The 18,901-nt window shown below is 61.9% G+C and overlaps 1 protein-coding gene across 3 annotated transcripts; it reads left to right on the plus strand.

Annotated features, from left to right (window-relative positions):
* The first annotated feature begins 537 nt into the window (after positions 1 to 537).
* On the plus strand, positions 538 to 16,961 carry TRIM3 (tripartite motif containing 3). 3 transcript variants are annotated; one of them, XM_063127327.1, is made up of 12 exons: positions 538 to 555; positions 1,635 to 1,798; positions 7,968 to 8,211; positions 8,495 to 8,646; positions 8,746 to 8,926; positions 10,204 to 10,927; positions 11,261 to 11,364; positions 11,470 to 11,637; positions 12,448 to 12,628; positions 13,943 to 14,013; positions 15,197 to 15,337; positions 16,320 to 16,961. In XM_063127327.1, exons 2-12 carry the CDS (start codon positions 1,668 to 1,670, stop codon positions 16,470 to 16,472), a joined length of 2,250 nt encoding a protein of 749 aa, XP_062983397.1. In that variant the 5' UTR covers positions 538 to 555; positions 1,635 to 1,667; the 3' UTR covers positions 16,473 to 16,961. The 3 variants fall into 3 exon arrangements, with proteins under 3 accessions (XP_062983397.1, XP_062983396.1, XP_062983395.1); XM_063127326.1 differs by lacking the exon at positions 538 to 555 and adding an exon at positions 1,226 to 1,289; XM_063127325.1 differs by lacking the exon at positions 538 to 555 and having other exon boundaries at positions 12,448 to 12,616.
* Positions 16,962 to 18,901: the final 1,940 nt, after the last annotated feature.

Genomic DNA, 18,901 nt, shown 5'->3' on the forward strand with positions numbered 1-18,901 from the left:
CGCGCTGCCGGCCGGCCGGCCGGCCGGTCTCCCGGGCCCGGCGCCCCGCCCGCTCCCGCCCCCCGCCCGCTCCCGCCCCCCGCGCTCGTCCGCTCCCCGCGCTCGGGCACTGCGGAGGAGCCGCAGCTGCTGCATCTGCGAAGCGGGCTCGGCGGGCGCGACCATTGCGGCGTCGGGGGGGCGCGTGCGGAGGCGGGGCGGCCCGCTTGCCTAGCGCCCGGGGGTCGGGGCGGCCTGGCGCGGCGGGGGCGCGTGCGGCAGAAAGCGGTGCGTCCGCGCTCCCTGCCAAGGGCTGCGGGCCAGGAAGCCGGCGACGCCCCCCTCCGGCGCTTGCAGTGGTACGCTCCGGCCCCGGCAGCTGGGAGGATGCGGTGAGCAGCCCAGCCCAGCCCAGCGCGAGCCCGAGCCGCCGCCGCCGCCGCCGCCACCTGGTGCAGTGTCCCGGGCCTCCCCGCGGGCATCCCAGGGCGATGTGGGCTGCGGCAGCGGCAGCCCCAGCAGCAGCCCCCGCCGCCGCCAGCCCCCGCCCCCGCTGAGCCCCCGCCAGCAGTTCCGGTGAGTGTGACCCGACCCCGGAGAGGGCGGCGGCAAAAGCCCGCCTTGGCCGCCCCTCCCTGGGCTGGCACGGAGCCCCCGCCGAGCCACGCGGGGGGGGCGCCCCCGGCGGGGGCAGGCGCGAAAGGCCGGGGTGAGCGGGCGCGGCTCTGCAGAAGGGGGCGGGGAGGCCGCCTCCGCGGGACCCCCGTGCCAACCGGTCCTGCGCCCGAGGGGGGCTCTGGCGCTGGGGGGGGGGGTTTGGCAGGTTCCCCCTTGGCCCAGATTCCCGGGGGGCGACGGCGACCCGAGCCCCACCTGGGCGCGGCATGGCGGGGGAGGCTTGGTCTCCCCGCCGCTGCCGCCGCCGCCACGGGCCCTTCCCCGCCTCCTTCCGGCCATTCCGTCCCGGGCCAGGCGCCTGGCCCGCCGCCGCTGCTGCCCGCCTCCCTTCCCTTCCCTTCCCTTCCAGGGGAAGGGGAGGAGCCGCCTCCAGCCGCCCGGCTCGCCCCGGCCCGCGCTGCGAGACCCGGAAGGCGCCCCGGGCGTCGGGGCTCCCCAGATCCGGAGCCCGAGGGGGCGCGCGCAGCGCCTTGCCCGCCGGTGAGCGCCCGGCCGGGAGGGCTGCTGGCCGCGGAGGTGGGGGCGGGCGAGGCGGGCGTTTCCCGGCGGCTTTGCTCCGGAGCCCCCCGGCACCAGAGCGAGCCGGTGGGCGCCCCCTCCCGCCAGTGGGCGTGGCTTTCGTGGGCTGGCAGGTGAAGGGGCGCCACCCACCCCCGCCTGCGCGGCCCTGGCATTTTCTGGGCGCTGCTGGTGCGCTGGGGCACGTGACTCGGCTTTGCGCCTGGTTTCCTGCCAGCATCGGGGCCGAGTTGCTCGGATGGAGCCGGGCGGGGGCGGAGGCGTCAGCCTCCGCTGAGGAGGGGGTCCGCTCATTCCCTGGCACTGCGGGGCGGGGGGGGGTGCTGCTCTGGGCCCTCCCCTCTGCTTGCTCTGCGTCCCCTGGAAATTGGGAGGCTGGCCTTGGGGGAGGGCTGGGCTGCCCCGCCTTGTGCCCCAGTGCCTCCTGAGCTGTGGGTCTCCCCGTCTCCCCTTGGCAGGCCAGCAGGAGAGGCCGCCCCCCCAGCGCCGCCATGGCCAAGCGGGAGTCCAGCTCCAGCCCCGTGGTGCGGCAGATTGACAAGCAGTTCCTCGTGTGCAGCATCTGCCTGGACCGCTACCACAACCCGAAGGTGCTGCCGTGTCTCCACACCTTCTGTGAGAGGTGAGCGCCCCTCCTTCCCCCACGCCCCTCCTTCCCCCACGCCCCTGCCTGCCACCCTGCCTGGCCGTGGCCGTGGACAGGGGAGGCCCTTCCTGTTACAAAGCCCGGCCCCCTGCAGCCCCCCACAGAGGTGCTGAAGGGATGCACCTGGAACGGGCTAGGGAGGAGCTGGGGTGGCCAAGGGGTTCTGGGGCATCAAAAGGGCGTGTTGCGTTTCGGGACCAGAAGGTGCGGGGGAGGTAAATCCCAGTTGAATTCTGCTCTCCGCTGAGGATGACCTCGGCAGATTCCCTCTCCCAGCATCCAGCAATCATGAGAATAGGAAAGGAGTCCGGAGAGTCCACCCCCCCCCCCAAAAGTTGTGAGGATCTGCTGCAGGAGCTGTGATCTGCAAGGCTTCAATTGCTTGCAGACATAGCTGCTCCTTGGTCTGTGTTGCCTCCCCTTGAAGGCCTGCGTACGGATTTTCAGAACATTGCTAGATGTATTTTAAGTTATGGACGGTGGTTCTAGCTTCATTAAAAACCAAGGGAAGGAGAAGCATCCAATTCAGGACAGGAAAAAGGAGACATAAAGGGGATACTTTGCACCCTGAGAACCTGTTTCTCCTTTTTCCGTTTCTAGCTTCATTGTAAGATGAGTCTTAGCAGTGGGTGGAATAGAAATGCAATGTGAGAAGAGCGTCATCAACTTTTCTTTCTTTCAATTTTATTTATTTATTTATTTATTACATTTTTATACCGCCCAATAGCTGAAGCTCTCTGGGCGGTTCACAAAAATGAAAACCACAATAAAACAACCAACAGGTTAAAAGCACAATTACAAAATACAGTATAAAAAGCACAACCAGGATAAAACCACACAGCAAAATTGATATAAGATTAAAATACAGAGTTAAAACAGTAAATTTTAAGTTAAAATTAAGTGTTAAAATACTGAGAGAATAAAAAGGTCTTCAGCTGGCGACGAAAGCAGTACAGTGTAGGCACCAGGCGGACCTCTCTGGGGAGCTCATTCCACAACCGGGGTGCCACAGCGGAGAAAGCCCTCCTCCTAGTAGCCACCTGCCTCACTTCCTTTGGCAGGGGCTCACAGAGAAGGGCTCCTGTAGATGATCTTAAGGTCTGGGCAGGTACATATGGGAGGAGGCGTTCCTTCAAATAACCTGGCCCCAAACCGTTTAAGGCTTTAAATGTCAATACCAGCACTTTGAATCGGGCCCCGACCTGGACTGGCAGCCAATGAAGCTGGAAAAGGACTGGCGTAATGTGATCTTGTCGGCCAGTCCCTGTTAGTAAACGGGCTGCCCTGTTTTGTACCAGCTGAAGCTTCCGGACCGTTTTCAAAGGCAGCCCCACGTATAACGCATTGCAGTAATCCAAACGAGAGGTTATCAGAGCATGGATCACTGTAGCTAGGCTATCTCTGTCCAGATAAGGGCGTAGCTGGTATATCAGCCTAAGCTGATAAAAGGTGCTCTTTGCCACTGAGTTCACCTGTGCCTCAAGTGACAGTTCTGGATCCAAGAGCACCCCCAGACTAAGGGTTCCTATGCTGCTTTTAAAAATGTAAAGTTTTCCTAAGATGGTGTATAGTCAGCATAAACATTATTCTAAAATAACCTAAATGTGTAAAATATTAAAACTGAGAAAGAAATATTAAATGTTCAAACAGCTAATCCCAACAACAAAGTTTCAAAATGAGTCTGTCACACACACAAACTATTTTAAATCCAGCCTATTCTCTCCCCCGCCCAACTAATCTGTAACTTGTGGGCCTCCAGTTGTTTTTGCCTACAACTCCCATCATGCCTTGCCACTGGCTATGCTGTATAGGGCTGAGTTGCAGGCCAGAGCGGTGGTAGCAGGTGTGTGTGTGTGTGTGTGTGCGTGCACAAGTTGCTCACCCCTGCATCAAGTCAGAGTCAATACCGGGGCATGAAGTCAGAGTCAGAGGCAGTGAGACAGCCAGTGCAGCGGGTACAGAATTGGTGCGATGTGACCCGAGTACTCCGTGCCTACGAGCATCCAGGCAGCTCCATTCTGCGCGAGCTGAAGCTTCCGGGCCCTCGCTAAAGGCAGCAGCCCCTCGCAGCGGGGGCCTGGGCATAGTCTCGCCTGGATGCCAGCAGGGCCAGAGCAACCCCGGCCAGATCCTCTGCTCCTAGGGAGGGTCGCAGCTGGGCTGCCAACCTAGGGCGCCCCTGGGCAGCGCTGACACTGATAGTGCTGAGCCCAGGAGGGGCCCCAAGCTGCTGTCGCAGGCTTCCTGGGGGAGTGCCCAGAGCTGGCAGAACGTCTCTGTCGGCACCCACCGGACGCCCCCCCTGCAGCATCTGTCTTGTCTGGATTAGGTTCCGATGCGTTTGCCCTCATCCATCCCCAAAACAACTGACCCTTTCAGTTGCGGCCTCCCCCAGTTTCCCAGGAAGTTCACAGGCAGTGTGTGTGTGTGATGGAGAGGGCCAGCCCCCCGGCCATTTCTCTTCAGCCTCTGGTCAATGTTCCCTGTTTGACAGGCCTGTTTTCCGTGAAGGCATCTAAGCCCAGGGTGGGCAACATGTGGCCTTCCAGATGTTTTGGCTTACACTTAGAGGTATTTTTAAATATGGTGAGTGATCTATACATCTATTAAATGAATGAATGAAAGGAAGAAATTCCCCTCGGTCTTCGCCAAGAGCCAATGGTGATGGGATTTGTAGGCCCAAAGCTCCGGGAGGCTGCTTGTTGCCCTGTTCCAAGCCCTTTTAAAAAGCTGTCTGCACAAGAGGCTGCTGTAATATCACCTATGCAAATATGTAAAAAACCTAACCCCATACCTTCTGGTGCCCCAACACCCCCCATCTCCTGCAAATGGCTTCCATGTACCCACCGTTTGAGTCTTTCCTCGGAGAAGCTGCAAAGACCAGGATCTTTTCCAACCTACTCTGGATTGTGTGTCTTCCTGTTTCTGTCTCCCCACTTAACCTTCGAACTTTGCATGGTGAAGAAGTTGCAGGACAGCGCTGTGCTTGGTTTGCTCTTACTGTAAACCCACCAAATTAATGGTGTTGGCCTCTTTTGCTGCTGTATCACATCGTGTCTCGCTTGTGGTTGTTTCCCCACTTTGACCTCTGGATTCTTTTAGAGGATTTCTAAGGATGAGAAATGTATCCTCGACAGTCTCACGGGTGATAACCCCACCCCGATGGCGCTGATGCGGAATGTGGACCCAGCGGTGCCAGGCTTTTGCTCAGCCATTCTGGACTTGGGCTTTAATTGGCAGGCATTAATTGGCATGCCCTCACCTGGCACTGAGAACTTGCCCAGGCCGCCTCCGGTCCAGAGCTGTTGCGCTCAGTCACGAGCCCTTTTCCATGGGAACAAAGGGAAGGCCGGGAGCTCCTGCCCCGCCTCCCAATGAACACCCTCATTGAGTCACTCACAGGCGTAGAGCTAGCAAGAGCCGAGAGTGACACCGCCGGAGTGGAACTGAGGGCTGCCCCTGGTCAGGCGTCTTCGTGCCAACTTGCCTGGCGTTCACCACTAGAGGGGCATCTGTGTTCACTCTGGCCCTGGAAGCACCAGCTGCTGCTGCTGCTGCCCTGGGACTGGGAGGGACCCTTGTTCGCAGGCCATTGTGCAGGCTCCTTGGGGGCTGTGAGTCCTAGTGGCTAGAAGGCGAGGGAACAGCCTTGTGCAAAAGAGCGGAGATCCAGCCCCGATTCAGCCAGCAGCTATGCTAGCGAGGGTCTTTATCTGGCCAAAGCATGTGCAAAGAGCTCTGCCTGTCCTCATCCAGCTGCTCTCTGAGGTGGTTTGCAGACCATGCAAGCAGCAGGTGCCCTGAGGGTCATAGTTCGTTAACAAGCCAGGCAGCCAAACTGCAGGGGTGGAATTCTCTCCTGGGCTGGTGTGGGGAGTCACAGCAGGGGCTGGAACAAGGGCAGATGGGTGTGTGGATGAAGTTCATCTTCCGAACGTGCCGGTAAATTGGAGGCTCTCCCCCCGCCCCCCTCTCTTTCCCTGTGCATGCCTGTGTCCTTCTAGGATAGCTGAGCGTGAGAACAGACCCTTGATGGGTGTCTACAAAATGGGAGCAATTTGGAGAAGAGTCACAAAAATGGGAAGAATGTGTCAGATGATGATTTAAATTAAATACCTCATAAAATAAATTTCTACAAAAGCATGTTACTAATAAGATTGTCATAAAATCAACAATATAAAACAAATGTGTCAACACAGCAGAGAATATAGTGTCAGATAGAAGGTAAAAACCAAATTGCAGGGACTAAAATTATACAATGAAAAAATACTAAGATGTTTAAAAATGCTTGTAAATCTTTAAAAGACATTTAGAAACCCTGCGAAAACAGCAAAGTCTTCGCCCGGCATTGAAACAATAGCAGTGTCGGTGCTAGGTGGCTTCCCTTGAGAGAGAATTCCGGAGCTGGGGTCCATCACTGAAGAAGCCTTGAGTTCGACGGGCCCATATGCAACCCTGAACGGGGGTACCCTTTTGGCTCTGTGCAGGGGTGTGGGATTTACTTCTGGGTTCTCTTAGCAGAGGTCAAGGAGACCACCTGTCAGGGATGCTTTAGGCTGGATTCCTGCATTGAGCAGGGGGTTGGACTCAATGGCCTTGTAGGCCCCTTCCAACTCTGCTATTCTATGATTCTATGAAAGCTTGGAGTTTCCCAGAGACATCTGGTTGACCAGATGCTGGACTACAGAGGCCTTGGGACCCAGCACAGCTCTTGCGATGTTTGGTTGTGCGCCGTCAGGGCTTTGAGGAGGCGTCGTACCGCTCGCACTGGCAGTGCGCTAGGAAAGGGCCCCTGTGTTTTACACGCATTGGCTCAGTAGCGGTGATGGCAGTTCTGTGCTGGTGGGGCCTGAGGCTGAGCTCCTGTGACTTCACTTGGCTTGCTTGTGCTGCGGTGGATGGGATTCAGCTGGGGCCCGTGAGGGAGGGGCCACCCCCTGCTTTGCAGTGACCCAGCGCCCCCTGTTCAGCTTCCCCTCCACCACCCCCCACAGCATCGAAAGAGCCCAGCGGGGAGGCTGTCCCTTGGCCGTGCAGCGTGCTAATGCCTTCTGATTGGGCTGGGACCAGCGCCTTCTTGCTTGTGAGGGCTTTAGGGCTCTGCAGGTGGTTCTGTGCCCAGAGCCTTTGGAAAGGGGCAGGCTGCAAATCTCTTCCCCACCCCCACCTGAATGGGAGGGGCACGCTTTGGGAGTGCTTGCCTTGGCCCAGGCAGGGCTGGCTGCCTTCCAGCGCTGTACCGAGAGCCAGGAACCCTCGGAGATGCTTGGCCGGCTCGGATTCCGTGCTCCGGTCGTCTGCTGGGCCCCAGTGTGACCTTGCAGATGGTCTGGTCCTCCGGAGATCCACCTGCTTCTGCAGCCAAAGCAGTGACCTCATTGGAGGTGATGATTCAGTGGGGAGGGGCCGGCGTAGACTATGAGGCGTCGGGGGGGGGCTGCTTGTGCTCTGGCTGGACAGAGAGGAACGCAGAGCTGCTCAGACTGTGCTTGGAATCCCCCAGCGCGAGGGGCTGGCTGGCTGGCTGGCTGGTTCTGCTAGGCGTGGGTCAGGATGGGGCTGGGGCTGCCTTGTACTGGAGGGGCTCCCAGCAGTGCCAAGGCAGGGGCAGGGGGGTGGGGGCTGACAGTCGGTGTGGAAGATGCGGGCGGCTTGCATCCCGGTTCAGCCAACTGGGGGTGGGTGGGTGGGTGGGGGCTCCCCTGAGGTCCGTACTGCAACAGCAGGGCCGGGCATCCTTGGAGGCTCGCAGGAGCTGTCAGGGACACCAGGACAGGGTGGGTCTGGATGGCAGACCCTCGGCAGGTGCTCCTGCAGTGAGGGCAGGCAGGGAAGCCCCCCACCACCACTGAACGGCTGCAGCCCTCCGGCGGGCGCTGGCCCCTTGGTCTCTGCTGCACCTAGCTCCGGGGCCCGGTCACCTGAGTGCCTGGTGCCTGTCCCCGTAGCCCACCCTTCCCTCCTGTCGTTGGCAGGGCCACCTCCAGGCGGCCTCAGCCCCACTGCCACCTTCGTTTCCTGCTCTCCCCCCCCCCACAGCTTCATCTCTGTTCCCCCCCCGCTTCCCACCAGTCTCCCCCCTCCCCACCCCAAGGGGAGCTCGGCCGGCTGACCCCTCCGTCTCGTCTTGCCTGCTCTGCCCCAGGTGTCTCCAGAATTATATCCCGCCCCAGAGCCTGACCCTGTCCTGCCCCGTGTGCCGCCAGACCTCCATCCTGCCCGAGAAGGGCGTGGCCGCCCTGCAGAACAACTTCTTCATCACCAACCTCATGGAGGTGCTGCAGCGCCAGCCCGACACGGCCAGCCACGAGGACGCCGCGGCCGCCATGCTGGACTCGGTCAGCGCCGGGCCGGGCAAGCCGCTCTCCTGCCCCAACCACGAGGGGAAGGTAAGTGCCCTGCTCGTGCCCAGCTGGCGGGTGGGGCGGGGGCCGAAGGGGCCGCTCTCTGAACTGGGGCACTGAGGCTCAGGCCTGCCGTGGAGCAAGGCCTTTTGGCCTGGGATCCCCTCTCCCAGGAGGACCGCAGGAAGCGGCCTTGTGCCGGGTCAGGCACAAGGCCGCTTGCCAGCATCATCAGCGCTGGCTGGCCGTGGCCTGGCTGGGCCTTAACGCGGTGCTTCCTGGTCGCCGATCCCACATCTCCGCTACTTCCTTCCCTGCCCCGCCCCAGATGATGGAGTACTACTGTGAATCCTGCGAGACAGCCATGTGCCACGAGTGCACGGCCGGCGAGCACCGGGAACACCTGACGGTGCCGTTGCGCGACGTGGTGGAGCAGCACAAGGCCTCTCTGCGGCAGCAGCTGGACGCCATCAAGAGCCGGTCGGTACTGCCCCGGGCTCAAGGGGGAGGGGGAGGGGGGGTGGCGCTGCTGCTGCTCCTCCGGCTGGGCTGGGCTGAAGAGGCTCTCCTTCCTTGCAGGCTGCCCCAGCTGGCCTCGGCCATTGGGCTGGTGTCCGAGATCAGCCAGCAGCTGGTGGAGCGCAAGAACGACGCCGTGTCTGAAATCGGGAGCACTTTTGCTGAGCTGGAGAAGGCCTTGCACCAGCGGAAGGGGCTGTTAGTCCGCGACCTGGAGGCCCTGTGTGGGGCTAAGCAGAAGGTAAGGCGGAGCCAGCCCTCCTCTCCCCTTTCCCCCAGAGCACGTCTGTCTCCCCTGCAATGGGGGGGCCTCTGCCCCATCCACCTCGCCCAGCCCCACAAACGCCTGCTGCAGCGTGATGTGCCGCTTGGAGCCACCTGCGCGAGAGGAACCTGTGCCTTCCCTTGCCAGACCAGGCCGAGGCGCGGCCCTCCACCCCCAGCCAGGGCGGCCCGGAGCCTCCTGCAAGCGGCCCGAGGCTGTGGTCTCGCTGGGCCCGCCCCCCCTGCCCTCACGTCCCCGGAGTGCCCTGCCTCTGTCCATGGAACCCCCGCCTTGCCCCCCCCCCCGGGACTGGTGGCTGTGGCTGTCAGGCTTTCCCTCTGTGGGTTTCTCCGAAGCCCTTTTCAAGCCGTGTCCGCAGGCTGGCCATCGCGTGGCGCTGGGGGAGGGAGGCGCAATGCTGCCCACGTCCTTCAGCCGCACAGGACTCCCTGAACGCCTGCCGCGTTGCCTGCCCACCTTCTTCCCTGAGCTGCGCGCTCCCACCTCCTTCCTCCTTTGCACGCAAGGCAGGCGCTCCACGGCCCCTGTTGCAAGACCTGGGGGCTTCCAGGCAGGGCCCCCTGAGCGCTGCCAGTCAGAAAGCAGTGAGCAGCTCCTCCGTCTTTTTCTCCTTAATGGAACATCCCCCACCCCCCACCCCAAAATAACAATTCCATGAGTGAGGAAAGGCCGGGAGGGTGCAGCGAAAGCCTCCCCCGGAAGGATCCCTGGTGACCGGGGGTTTACACAGACTGGCACAGTCTTCCCACCGGAGCCCCAAGCACCTCCCCCGGGAACAATCCTCCTCCCTGCCCAGGGCAGCCTGCTCTGCCCTCCTCGCCCGCGTTTCTGGGGCTTCAGCTTCTGCTTTCAGTCCTGCCGTGAGAGCGGCACCAGGGTCCCCTTGGTCTGTGTTGTCTGAGATGCCCCATCTTGCAGGGGAGGAGGGGCTGTGGCAGTGGGGGGCTGTCTCCAAGGAGCGTGCCGAGCCACTGGTCTGTGGGCTGAGACTCTCCCACTGCCATGCGCGTGAACCCCTGGGATGGGGGTGGGGATTGACGGAGCCCCCGTGCCGGGGGAGCCAGTGCAGCAGCCCCCCCTCCTCCGCGCTGGGGGCAGCTGAGGCCTCGCCAGCCGGCAGGGCGCCTTGCCCAAGAGGACGAGGTCCGCCCTGCTGGCCCAAGAGGCCCCCCCGTCCCCCGCCCCGCCCCGGCTGCTGCCCGGCGCCGACCTTCCCTCTGGCTGCGCTACAGGTGCTGCAGGCCCAGCTGGACACGCTACGCCGAGGCCAGGAGAACATCCTCAGCAGCTGCAGCTTCACGGAGCAGGCGCTGGACCACGGCTCGGAGACGGAGGTGCTGCTGGTGAAGAAGCAGATGAGCGAGCGGCTGAGCGAGCTGGCCGGCCGCGAGTTCCCCGAGCAGCCCCACGAGAACGCCCAGGTGGACTACGTGGTGGAGACGGAGGGCGTGCGCAAGTCCATCCTCAACCTGGGGGTGCTGCTCACCACCAGCGCCATTGCCCACAAGACGGTGGCCACGGGAGAGGGGCTGCGCCACGCCGTGGTGGGCCAGGCGGCCTCCCTCACCATCACCACCAAGGACAAGGACGGGGAGCTGGTGCGCAGCGGGAGCGCCTGCCTGCAGGCCGAGGTGGCGGCGCCCGACGGCTCCGCCCTGGACCACGAGGTCCTGGACGGCAAGAACGGCACCTACGAGCTGCTGTACACGCCGCGCCACGAGGGCGACCACCTGCTCTCCATCCGCCTCTACGGGCAGCTGATCCGAGGCAGCCCCTTCCGCGTGAAGGCCGTCAAGGCCTCCGACGTGCCGCCCTCCCCGGACGACGTCAAGCGCCGCGTCAAGTCCCCCAGCAGCGGCCACATCCGCCAGAAGGCCGTGCGCCGCCCCTCCAGCATGTACAGCAGCGGCAAAAAGAAAGAGAACCCCATCGAGGACGAGCTGATCTTCCGTGTCGGTCAGTGCAGGGCGGGCCGCGGGGCGGGCCCTGATCCATTGCAATCGGTGTGCAAGTGTGCAGTAGGCGGGGGGGGGGGGCTTGTCTGAATGTGCAAGGGGTGACGGGGAGAATCCCCAGGGCCATGGATGTGGCTGTTGCTTCGTGTTGCTAGACTAGCAGCTGTGTGCCAGGTGCTGCACAGAACCAGGGGGCCAGAGGGAGGCCGGAGTGCACCTGGTGGGCGGCTCATGGGCAGATGGGGGGTACTTGGCACGGGCGAGGGAAAGCCAGGGGCCCGGCAGGAGTGGCTGGTCAGGCTGCTTTTTGCTGAAATGCCTCCTCTCGCTGCAGGAAGTCGGGGTCGGGAAAAGGGGGAATTCACCAACCTGCAGGGCATTTCCACCTCCAGCAGCGGGCGCATTGTGGTGGCGGACAGCAACAACCAGTGTGTGCAGGTAAGGAGCACGCCCCCACCCCCGCAGGTCCCTCTGCCGCCTGCTGAGGCTGCCTGGGCTGCTCCTCACGCGCTGCTCTTGCTGCCTCTCTCCCGGGTCTGCCAGGTCTTCTCCAACGAGGGCCAGTTCCGCCTCCGCTTCGGTGTGCGCGGCCGCTCCCCAGGGCAGTTGCAGCGGCCCACGGGGGTCACCGTGGACCTCAACGGGGACATCATCATTGCGGACTATGACAATCGCTGGGTCAGCATCTTCTCTCCCGAGGGCAAGTTCAAGGTAAGGGCCGCGAGCAGCCAGGGGGCAGCTTCTTCCAGTGGGAGGGTCCTGAAGAATCGTCGGTGGGGCAGGCGTGAGATGGCTCCTGCCGGTTCTGGAATGGGCAGAGCGACAGCTTCCCCGCGCCCCATCCCAGCAGAACCGCCTGGCCAGGGGCCGCACCTGGGTCTCAGGCAGGGAGGCAGGCGTGCTCCGTGGGTTTTCCCATCTGAAGTCCCAGCCAGGGCAGGAAGGTGGGAAGGCGGAGCCCCCCACTCGGGCCGTGGCTTGTCCTCGCCTCGCTGGTGTGGAGGGAGCCCGTGGCAACAGGGGAGGCGGCTGCAGAGCAGGCCAGCCCGTTGGCCCACCGAGCTCGGCGTTGCATCTTCCGCCTGGCCACCGGAGTCTTGGCCAGAGAAGGGGATTCACATCTGCTTCTGCACCAGCATCAAGGGTGGAACTGGGGGCCCCCGGGCTCGACCCCTGGGCTCTCCCACCGAATGGGCTTTTGTCCTGCCATCACCTGCCTCATTCACAGAATTGTACAGGGCGGGGTGGGTGGGTTGCGGTTAATGACGGGGCCCACGCGGAGCCCGCCTGTAACGGCATCCACTGTCTTTTCCCAAGTTGAGAAAAGAGGACGGCGTGGCTGCCTCCCGATTGGTGGTCCCAGCAGCCTCCCCCGTCCTGAAGCACCCTCAGTCTCAGCTCTGGTCCGATGTGGGGGAGAGGGGTGTCTGCGCATGCGCAGCCCCTCCCCGATTTCGCCGGCCTGCCTGCCTGCCTGCCGGGCCGGGTTCACAGGGTTCTTCTCTGCCACTTTCTCCCCAGACCAAGATAGGAGCGGGCCGCTTGATGGGCCCCAAGGGCGTGGCCGTGGACCGCAACGGCCACATCATCGTGGTGGACAACAAGGCCTGCTGCGTCTTCATCTTCCAGTCGAACGGGAAGCTCGTGACCAAGTTTGGCAGCCGCGGCACCTCGGAGCGCCAGTTTGCAGGTACCCTTGATGGTAATACACCGACAGGTTCCGCCTCGTTACTGCATGCCTTTGGCTTCTGCCGGGGCTTGGCTGGGACTAGGCTGGTGAGTACTCGCTCTGGGCCCCACGGCGGGCGCTCTGCTTCCTGCTCTGGGCGAGGGGGGGTTCGGCGCAGGAGAAAGGGGCTCACCGCTTTGCCGCCCAGGCTTGCTCCACCCCGCCGTTGGCCTCGGGTGGTGGAGTACTGCCGGAAGGAATGTTCCTCGCACTCGGCCCTTTGCTAAGCCATCCGGCTGTGGTGCTCATTTGCCTTGGTCCTTCTCCTCTTTCACCATCGTCCTTGCACTGTGGAGGAGTTTACACGTGCGCCCCTCCCTCGGCTGGAGAGCGGCACAGATCCCTGCCCTTCCTCTGTGGGTGCCTCATTCTTATCAATACTGGTGCTGCCCCCTTGTGGTGAAATGGTGATACAGCCACTTGGACGCTAAGCCACGGCGGCTCAGCATGTTGTTGAGCTAAGCGTGATGGCTTAGCGTGTCGTACGAACCGTGACGTAGCGTGTCGTGTGAATCATTCCTAACTACAGTGGCTACATAACCACAGTTTACACACACTCACTAACCATTTGCTGCAAACGGATGAGCGGGCCTAACCAGGGCTTTGTGTGTTGTCCGAACAGGCCCACTGGCAATTAACACAATTAACCTTCCACGTGCCACAATCCCGCTCCTCACCTGAGGTTGCTAAACAAAATGCAAGCCCAAGAGAGAAGACAGATTGTACATCCGGGTTTGGGGGGGCGGATTTCCCCACTTGGGGGGGGTGTAATACGAGAGAAAGGAAGTCACACATTGGGAGGTCGACGGGGTTCCCTGCTCCCCCCCACCTTGTGGTCAAAGTGAGGCAAATTATGCTAAGCCACCAGAATTTTTGAGGGCGCCTTTGTGAGCAAAGCCGTGTGTGTGTGTGTGTGTGTGTGTGTGTGTGTGTGTGTGTGTGTGTGTGCCCCAAAGTGGCCTGTTGACACAGCCGCTGCCGCCTTCACCCTTCTGCCACCTCTTGGAGGGGAGAAAGGCGGGGGCCCTCGTGGGGCTGGATTGGCCCAGGGGTTGAGCTCCGGCCTTCCTGGGCCCCCGGAGAGCTGACCCTGGTGGCCACCCATGTGGGGGGACAGGCCATCTCCTCTTATCTGTCCAGTCCTGGCAGGAGAGATGGCCTCTCCTGCCCACCCCCAGATTTCCCTGCCTGCCCCCATGGGCAGTGCCCTGCAGTTTGCCCGTTCTGCCCCCCTCCCCGACCCCGATGCCAGGCCTGGGCTCACCCCCTCCCTGCTTCTTCCCTCAGGACCTCACTTTGTCGCTGTCAACAACAAGAATGAGATTGTGGTGACGGACTTCCACAACCACTCGGTGAAGGTGAGGGCTGAACCCCCCGAGGCTTTGAGGGGGGATGCCGGAGGGAGGGGCGGTGGTCGGCCCCGTGGCCCTCTGCTCACGCAGCGCATCCCAGCATCTGCACCCACGCCTGCCCTGAGCGGATGGATGTGGGGGCAGGGCTGCCGTCTCAGGGTCTGCGTGTTGTATGGGTGAGGGGGCGGATCCACCGCAAGGCTCAGCGGCCTGCGCCTTCCTTCCAAGAGGGAACTGCCCACCCGAAAGCAGGCTAGGGGTGCGTGGGGAGCTTTCTTTGCGGCTGCCTTTCTGTTGCTCTGTTGCTCCTGCGGGATAATCGCCTCGGGGAGACACTGCTGCCCACCCATTGCCTGGAGGAGGAATCGCTTGGGGCTTCGGGGTGCAGGTGGTGGAGGCTCTTCGTCCTGGTGGTCGTCTGGGCTGTGCAGTGGGCTCCTCTGAGTGGCCCCTGCAAGCCTCCGGGTTGGGCCTGAGGCAGGGTCCCTGGGGCCGCTTGCCTCAACGCAATGGAAAGCGCTGAAGGAGGCCTTCAGATCACACGCGCCTGAGCTGGACTGCGTGGCGGAGTGGTTGCCAGAGACGCAAAACGTTGCCCTCAACCAGCCCAAAGAGCTGGCTAAATATGAGCAAGGCTTGGAAAAGGGGAACAACAAGAGCGGAACAGACTGATGATCAGCACAAAGTGTCCTCAGATGCAGTTAACCTAGACAGGGGGAGTGGGAAAAGCAGGACGTCCCACAGAGCCCTGACGAAAGGGAAGGCCGAGAGGATTCGGTATCTGAATGTGCCAAAACGTGCAGAACAAAAGTTTTGTCATAGGATAAACCAAAATCCTCCGCCTGTCCCAAGACATCCCCAGGGGGCTCCGTGGCAGCTTCGCGGTTCCTTGCGCTTGGGTCCCCCGGCTTCAGCCTGGGAACACGCGACGGCCGTTTACCGTTACCATCGGCACATGAGTGCAAACGCCAAGAACCCTCTGCCACGGAAAGTCTGCCCATGGAAAAGCTGGGCTGTTTGGACACAGGGCTGCCCGGGTCTGGGGCAGGTGGTGCACGGCCAAGACCCTCTCCTCCCGTGGCCCCTCCCATTCCGCAGGCGCAGAGGTCAAGGGGGAGGCAAGGGGGGGGATGGAGAGGCACCGGATCTGCCGGGGCAGCCAACCGCAACGTCCTGCCCGCTTCCACAGGTGTACAGTGCTGACGGAGAGTTCCTCTTCAAGTTCGGCTCCCACGGCGAGGGTAACGGGCAGTTCAATGCCCCAACAGGTGTGGCCGTGGACTCCAATGGGAACATCATTGTGGCTGATTGGGGTAACAGCCGGATCCAGGTATTCTGGGGAACAGGGCTGCTTGTGGTGATCAGGCAGGGTCCTCCGAGGTTGCCTCTTCCACTGGCGATGGAGGAAGAGGGGCTACGATCCTCTGAGGAGCGGGGTGGCTGTGTGCGCACATGTGTACATGCGTACTTTTACACAGGGTGCCCGGGGCCATAACTGGTAGTTGATTCCTCCAGAGACAGGCACCAGGCTCAAGCCCCAGGAGTCCCGTCCCCCCCCTGCCCATCCCTTGGCTGAGTCTGCCTGATAACCACAGATAGGTCATGGGGCAGATCCTTCTCTGTGACAGCCCAGAGCCCCTGCTTCTACGCCCAGAAGGACTGCCCTCGCAGACAGGCCCATCAGCTCCAGCATCCTGCCTAGCGGTGCCCAGCCGGACACGCCTGGGAACATGCAAGGCAGCCCGCCCCCCGCCCCCACCCTCAGCAACTGGGATTCAGGAGCACAAGCGCCTCTCTAGGGAGGATCCTTTGAGCTTCCTCCAGGCGTGGGCTGGATTGTTGTTGTTTTTTTTAGAGCTGCCTAAACTAGAGGCCATTGCTGGTGCTGGACTCAGTCATTCATTGCCCGTAATGTGAAGTCTTCTCCTTTTTATTCTTCATGAATCGGTGCCGGCCAGTTTCTATCCAAAGACCCTGGGCTTCTCTCCTGTGAGAGTTGGGGTTCCCCCCCCCTTTGTTGGTGCTCCCCACAATGTCCGTGGTCCTATAAATCTCCCTCACACACAGGTGGATTTCTTTCACTGAAAAGCCCCCGACGTTCTCACTTTCCTGGTAGGGGAGGGCTCGTTTTTTACCCCTTTGCAGCTCTGCAGTGCCTGTTTGGGGATGGAGTGATCGGAGCTGAGCAGCCCCCTGCTCTAGAGTCTTTGGCTGCACCGTGGGCGGGGGCATCGAAGCATCCCTGCCCACCCCGTGGACGTGCAGTGCTCTGGCTCCCTTGGGTTTCAGCACCGACGCTCCTCTCTTTCCAGGTTTTCGACAGCTCGGGTTCCTTCCTGTCCTACATCAACACTACGGCGGATCCCCTGTACGGGCCGCAGGGCCTGGCGCTCACCTCTGACGGACACGTGGTGGTGGCCGACTCGGGCAACCACTGTTTCAAGGCCTACCGATACCTGCAGTAACCAGGGGGGGCAGGCTGGGTGGAGGGGGCACCGGGAGGCTCCCGCGACCCCCTTCCGGCCCGCCTGCTGGCCTTAAAGACGATGGGCTCGGGGGAGGGCTGGCCCCTCAGTGGGGCCGCCCCCCCACATTGGGTTTGGGGGTTCCGGCAGCTGTACGTGATGGTGCCAATTGCTACCAAGGCAGCTATGCGTTGAGTTCAGGATGCTTCCTGGAGTGTGTGTGGGAGCGCCTTCCGCTCGGCTGCTCCACGAGGCCCTCTGCTGAGGGCGGGGGCTGGCTCTCGTGCAGCCCCACAGCAGCTTTCGCTTTCTGCCTGCTTGGAGGCTCCTGGCATCCCTGACCCCAACCGTCGAGGGGGTCGGGGAGCCCCAGAACTGTCCCTTTGCTTATTCACCCGTATCCCTGTCCTCGCCGCCATCTTGCTTTCCCCAACCTGGATTTTCTCTGCACTTTATCTCCGTCCAGGAAAGGGCAGGAGGCAATTTCCCTCCTGCCCCTTGGCCCAGCTACGGCTGGGGAGCAGGAAGCCTGTCCCCTCCGCCAGCCGTGACGGCGGGGGAGCGGCCTCTGGCCGGGACGGGCAGCCTGGGCAGCTGCCTCCTGCGTGGCCGGGCTTCACAAGCATCGTCTTTGGCCGACGCTGTGGATGGGTGGAGTGGTGGTGGGTGGGTGGCGGGGCGGTGAAGGCGTGAACCCTTTGAGGGCCAGCTGTGCCTTCCTCAAGCCAGCGGCACCCTGGGAGGAGCTGCTGCTTTCTCCCTAGGACCTGGGCAGCTGGGGTGGGAGGGTGGGTGGGAGCAGATCCTGCTTCACGCGGACATTGCTGAGGGGGCCAGAGCGCTCCGTGGCTGTGGTCACCCTTTGAGGCTAAAAGGCGTCAGGCTGGGCGGCCCTTCCACGTCCCCTCTCAGCCTGGCCCGTGTTCCTCGTTTTCCTGCCCTCTGGCTGGGGGAATAGGATGGTGAGCGATTCGTGTTGGATACAGCTGTGACTTCCCCCTGGCTCTCCTCCCAGCCGGCCACAGCCCTCATCTGCCTTTGTACTCTTCCAGCTGGGGGGTGGGGCGGGGGGGGAGATGCCTGGAGAGTTGGCGGTGGCCAAGGCCACGTTTCCTGCTGTGGCTGGACTCTCGTGGTGATGAGCCGATGTCCCCTCTAGTGAGCTGGGGGGGAGGCGGGGGCAGCTTGCCTGCGCTCTCCCTTCCTGGCGCTCTGTGCCCCTTCCGCAGGCTCAGCGGAGCAGGCCTTGTCCTTCTTCCCATGACCTGAACAAGCCAATCTTCAGCTCATGGCAAGAGCCGTTTCAGCCGTCGAATTCGGACCGGCCCAGCAGCCGGGAGAGTGGCGGCGCCTGCTGCTGCTGCTGCTGTTCTCCGGCGACTCGCAGCCCCCCCCGTTTGCCTCTTGGGCCTTCTACACACACTCCAGTCTGGCTGGGCTGGGTTGAGGCAGCCATGTGCTAACAAAATGTATGTAAAAATAAATAAATAAAAGTATTCTGAAAGTAACGTGGTTTCTCCTTTCTTCAGGAGGCGGGAGAGGGAGCCGGGGCTGGGGTGGGGGTGCAGCCGTGCCTCACTTTGGGGGTGGAAATGTCCAGACAACCTTGTACTGCTTGTCCCCATGCATCAAAAGCGTCACAACCTCTTCCAAGTGCCTTCAAGACTGACGGACGGACACAGGGCCCAATCCTGTGCATGTTTAGGCAGATCTCCGCGTGCCTCAGCCGACCTTGGGAGTTGAGCCCCTGCCTTTCTTTGAAGTATAAATACGTGCAGGATTGCACTCTTAATATGGCCCAATGAGCTTTTGTCAAGAAGAGCGTTTGCGGGGCCTGCCTGGCTCAGCCCAAGGAGCCTCTAGACCAGCATCCCGGCTGCACAACGGTCAACCAGATGCTTGAGCGGGAAGCCCAAAGGCATGGCAGCGGGGGCGAAGAGCCGCCCCCCACTCTTTCTCCAGGACTGAAGCCTTCCGGCCTCTGTCCGTGGAGGTGGCTCAGAGCTGCCATGGTTCGTTCTCATGAAGCTGATGGGAAGGAGATTCAGGGCAGGCGGAAGGGCGGCCACTGCATTAAGGCGGTGGGGTTGGCTTGGTGACGGCCACCCATTGGGATGGCTTCAAAAGGGGTTTGGAGAAGTTCCCGGAGGAGAAGGTGACCCATGGCTACTAGGCCTGATGGCTGTGTACTACCTCTGGCATTTGAGGCAGTAAGCCCATATGCCCCAGTTGCTGGGGAACATGGCCAGGACAGGAGGGTGCTGTTGCTTGTGGGTCCCTGGTCAACAGCTGTTTGGCCACTGCGTGAACAGAGCGCTGGACTCGATGGGCGCTTGGTCTCTTCTTATAAGTCGGTGGTCGTCAGCATATTTTAAGAATATCTTGTATACGAAGCTGTGCGAAGTGCTCCCTTTTCGCCTTATCTCCCA

Source organism: Elgaria multicarinata, chromosome 5 (assembly GCF_023053635.1).
Source record: "Elgaria multicarinata webbii isolate HBS135686 ecotype San Diego chromosome 5, rElgMul1.1.pri, whole genome shotgun sequence".
NCBI lineage: Eukaryota > Metazoa > Chordata > Lepidosauria > Squamata > Anguidae > Elgaria > Elgaria multicarinata.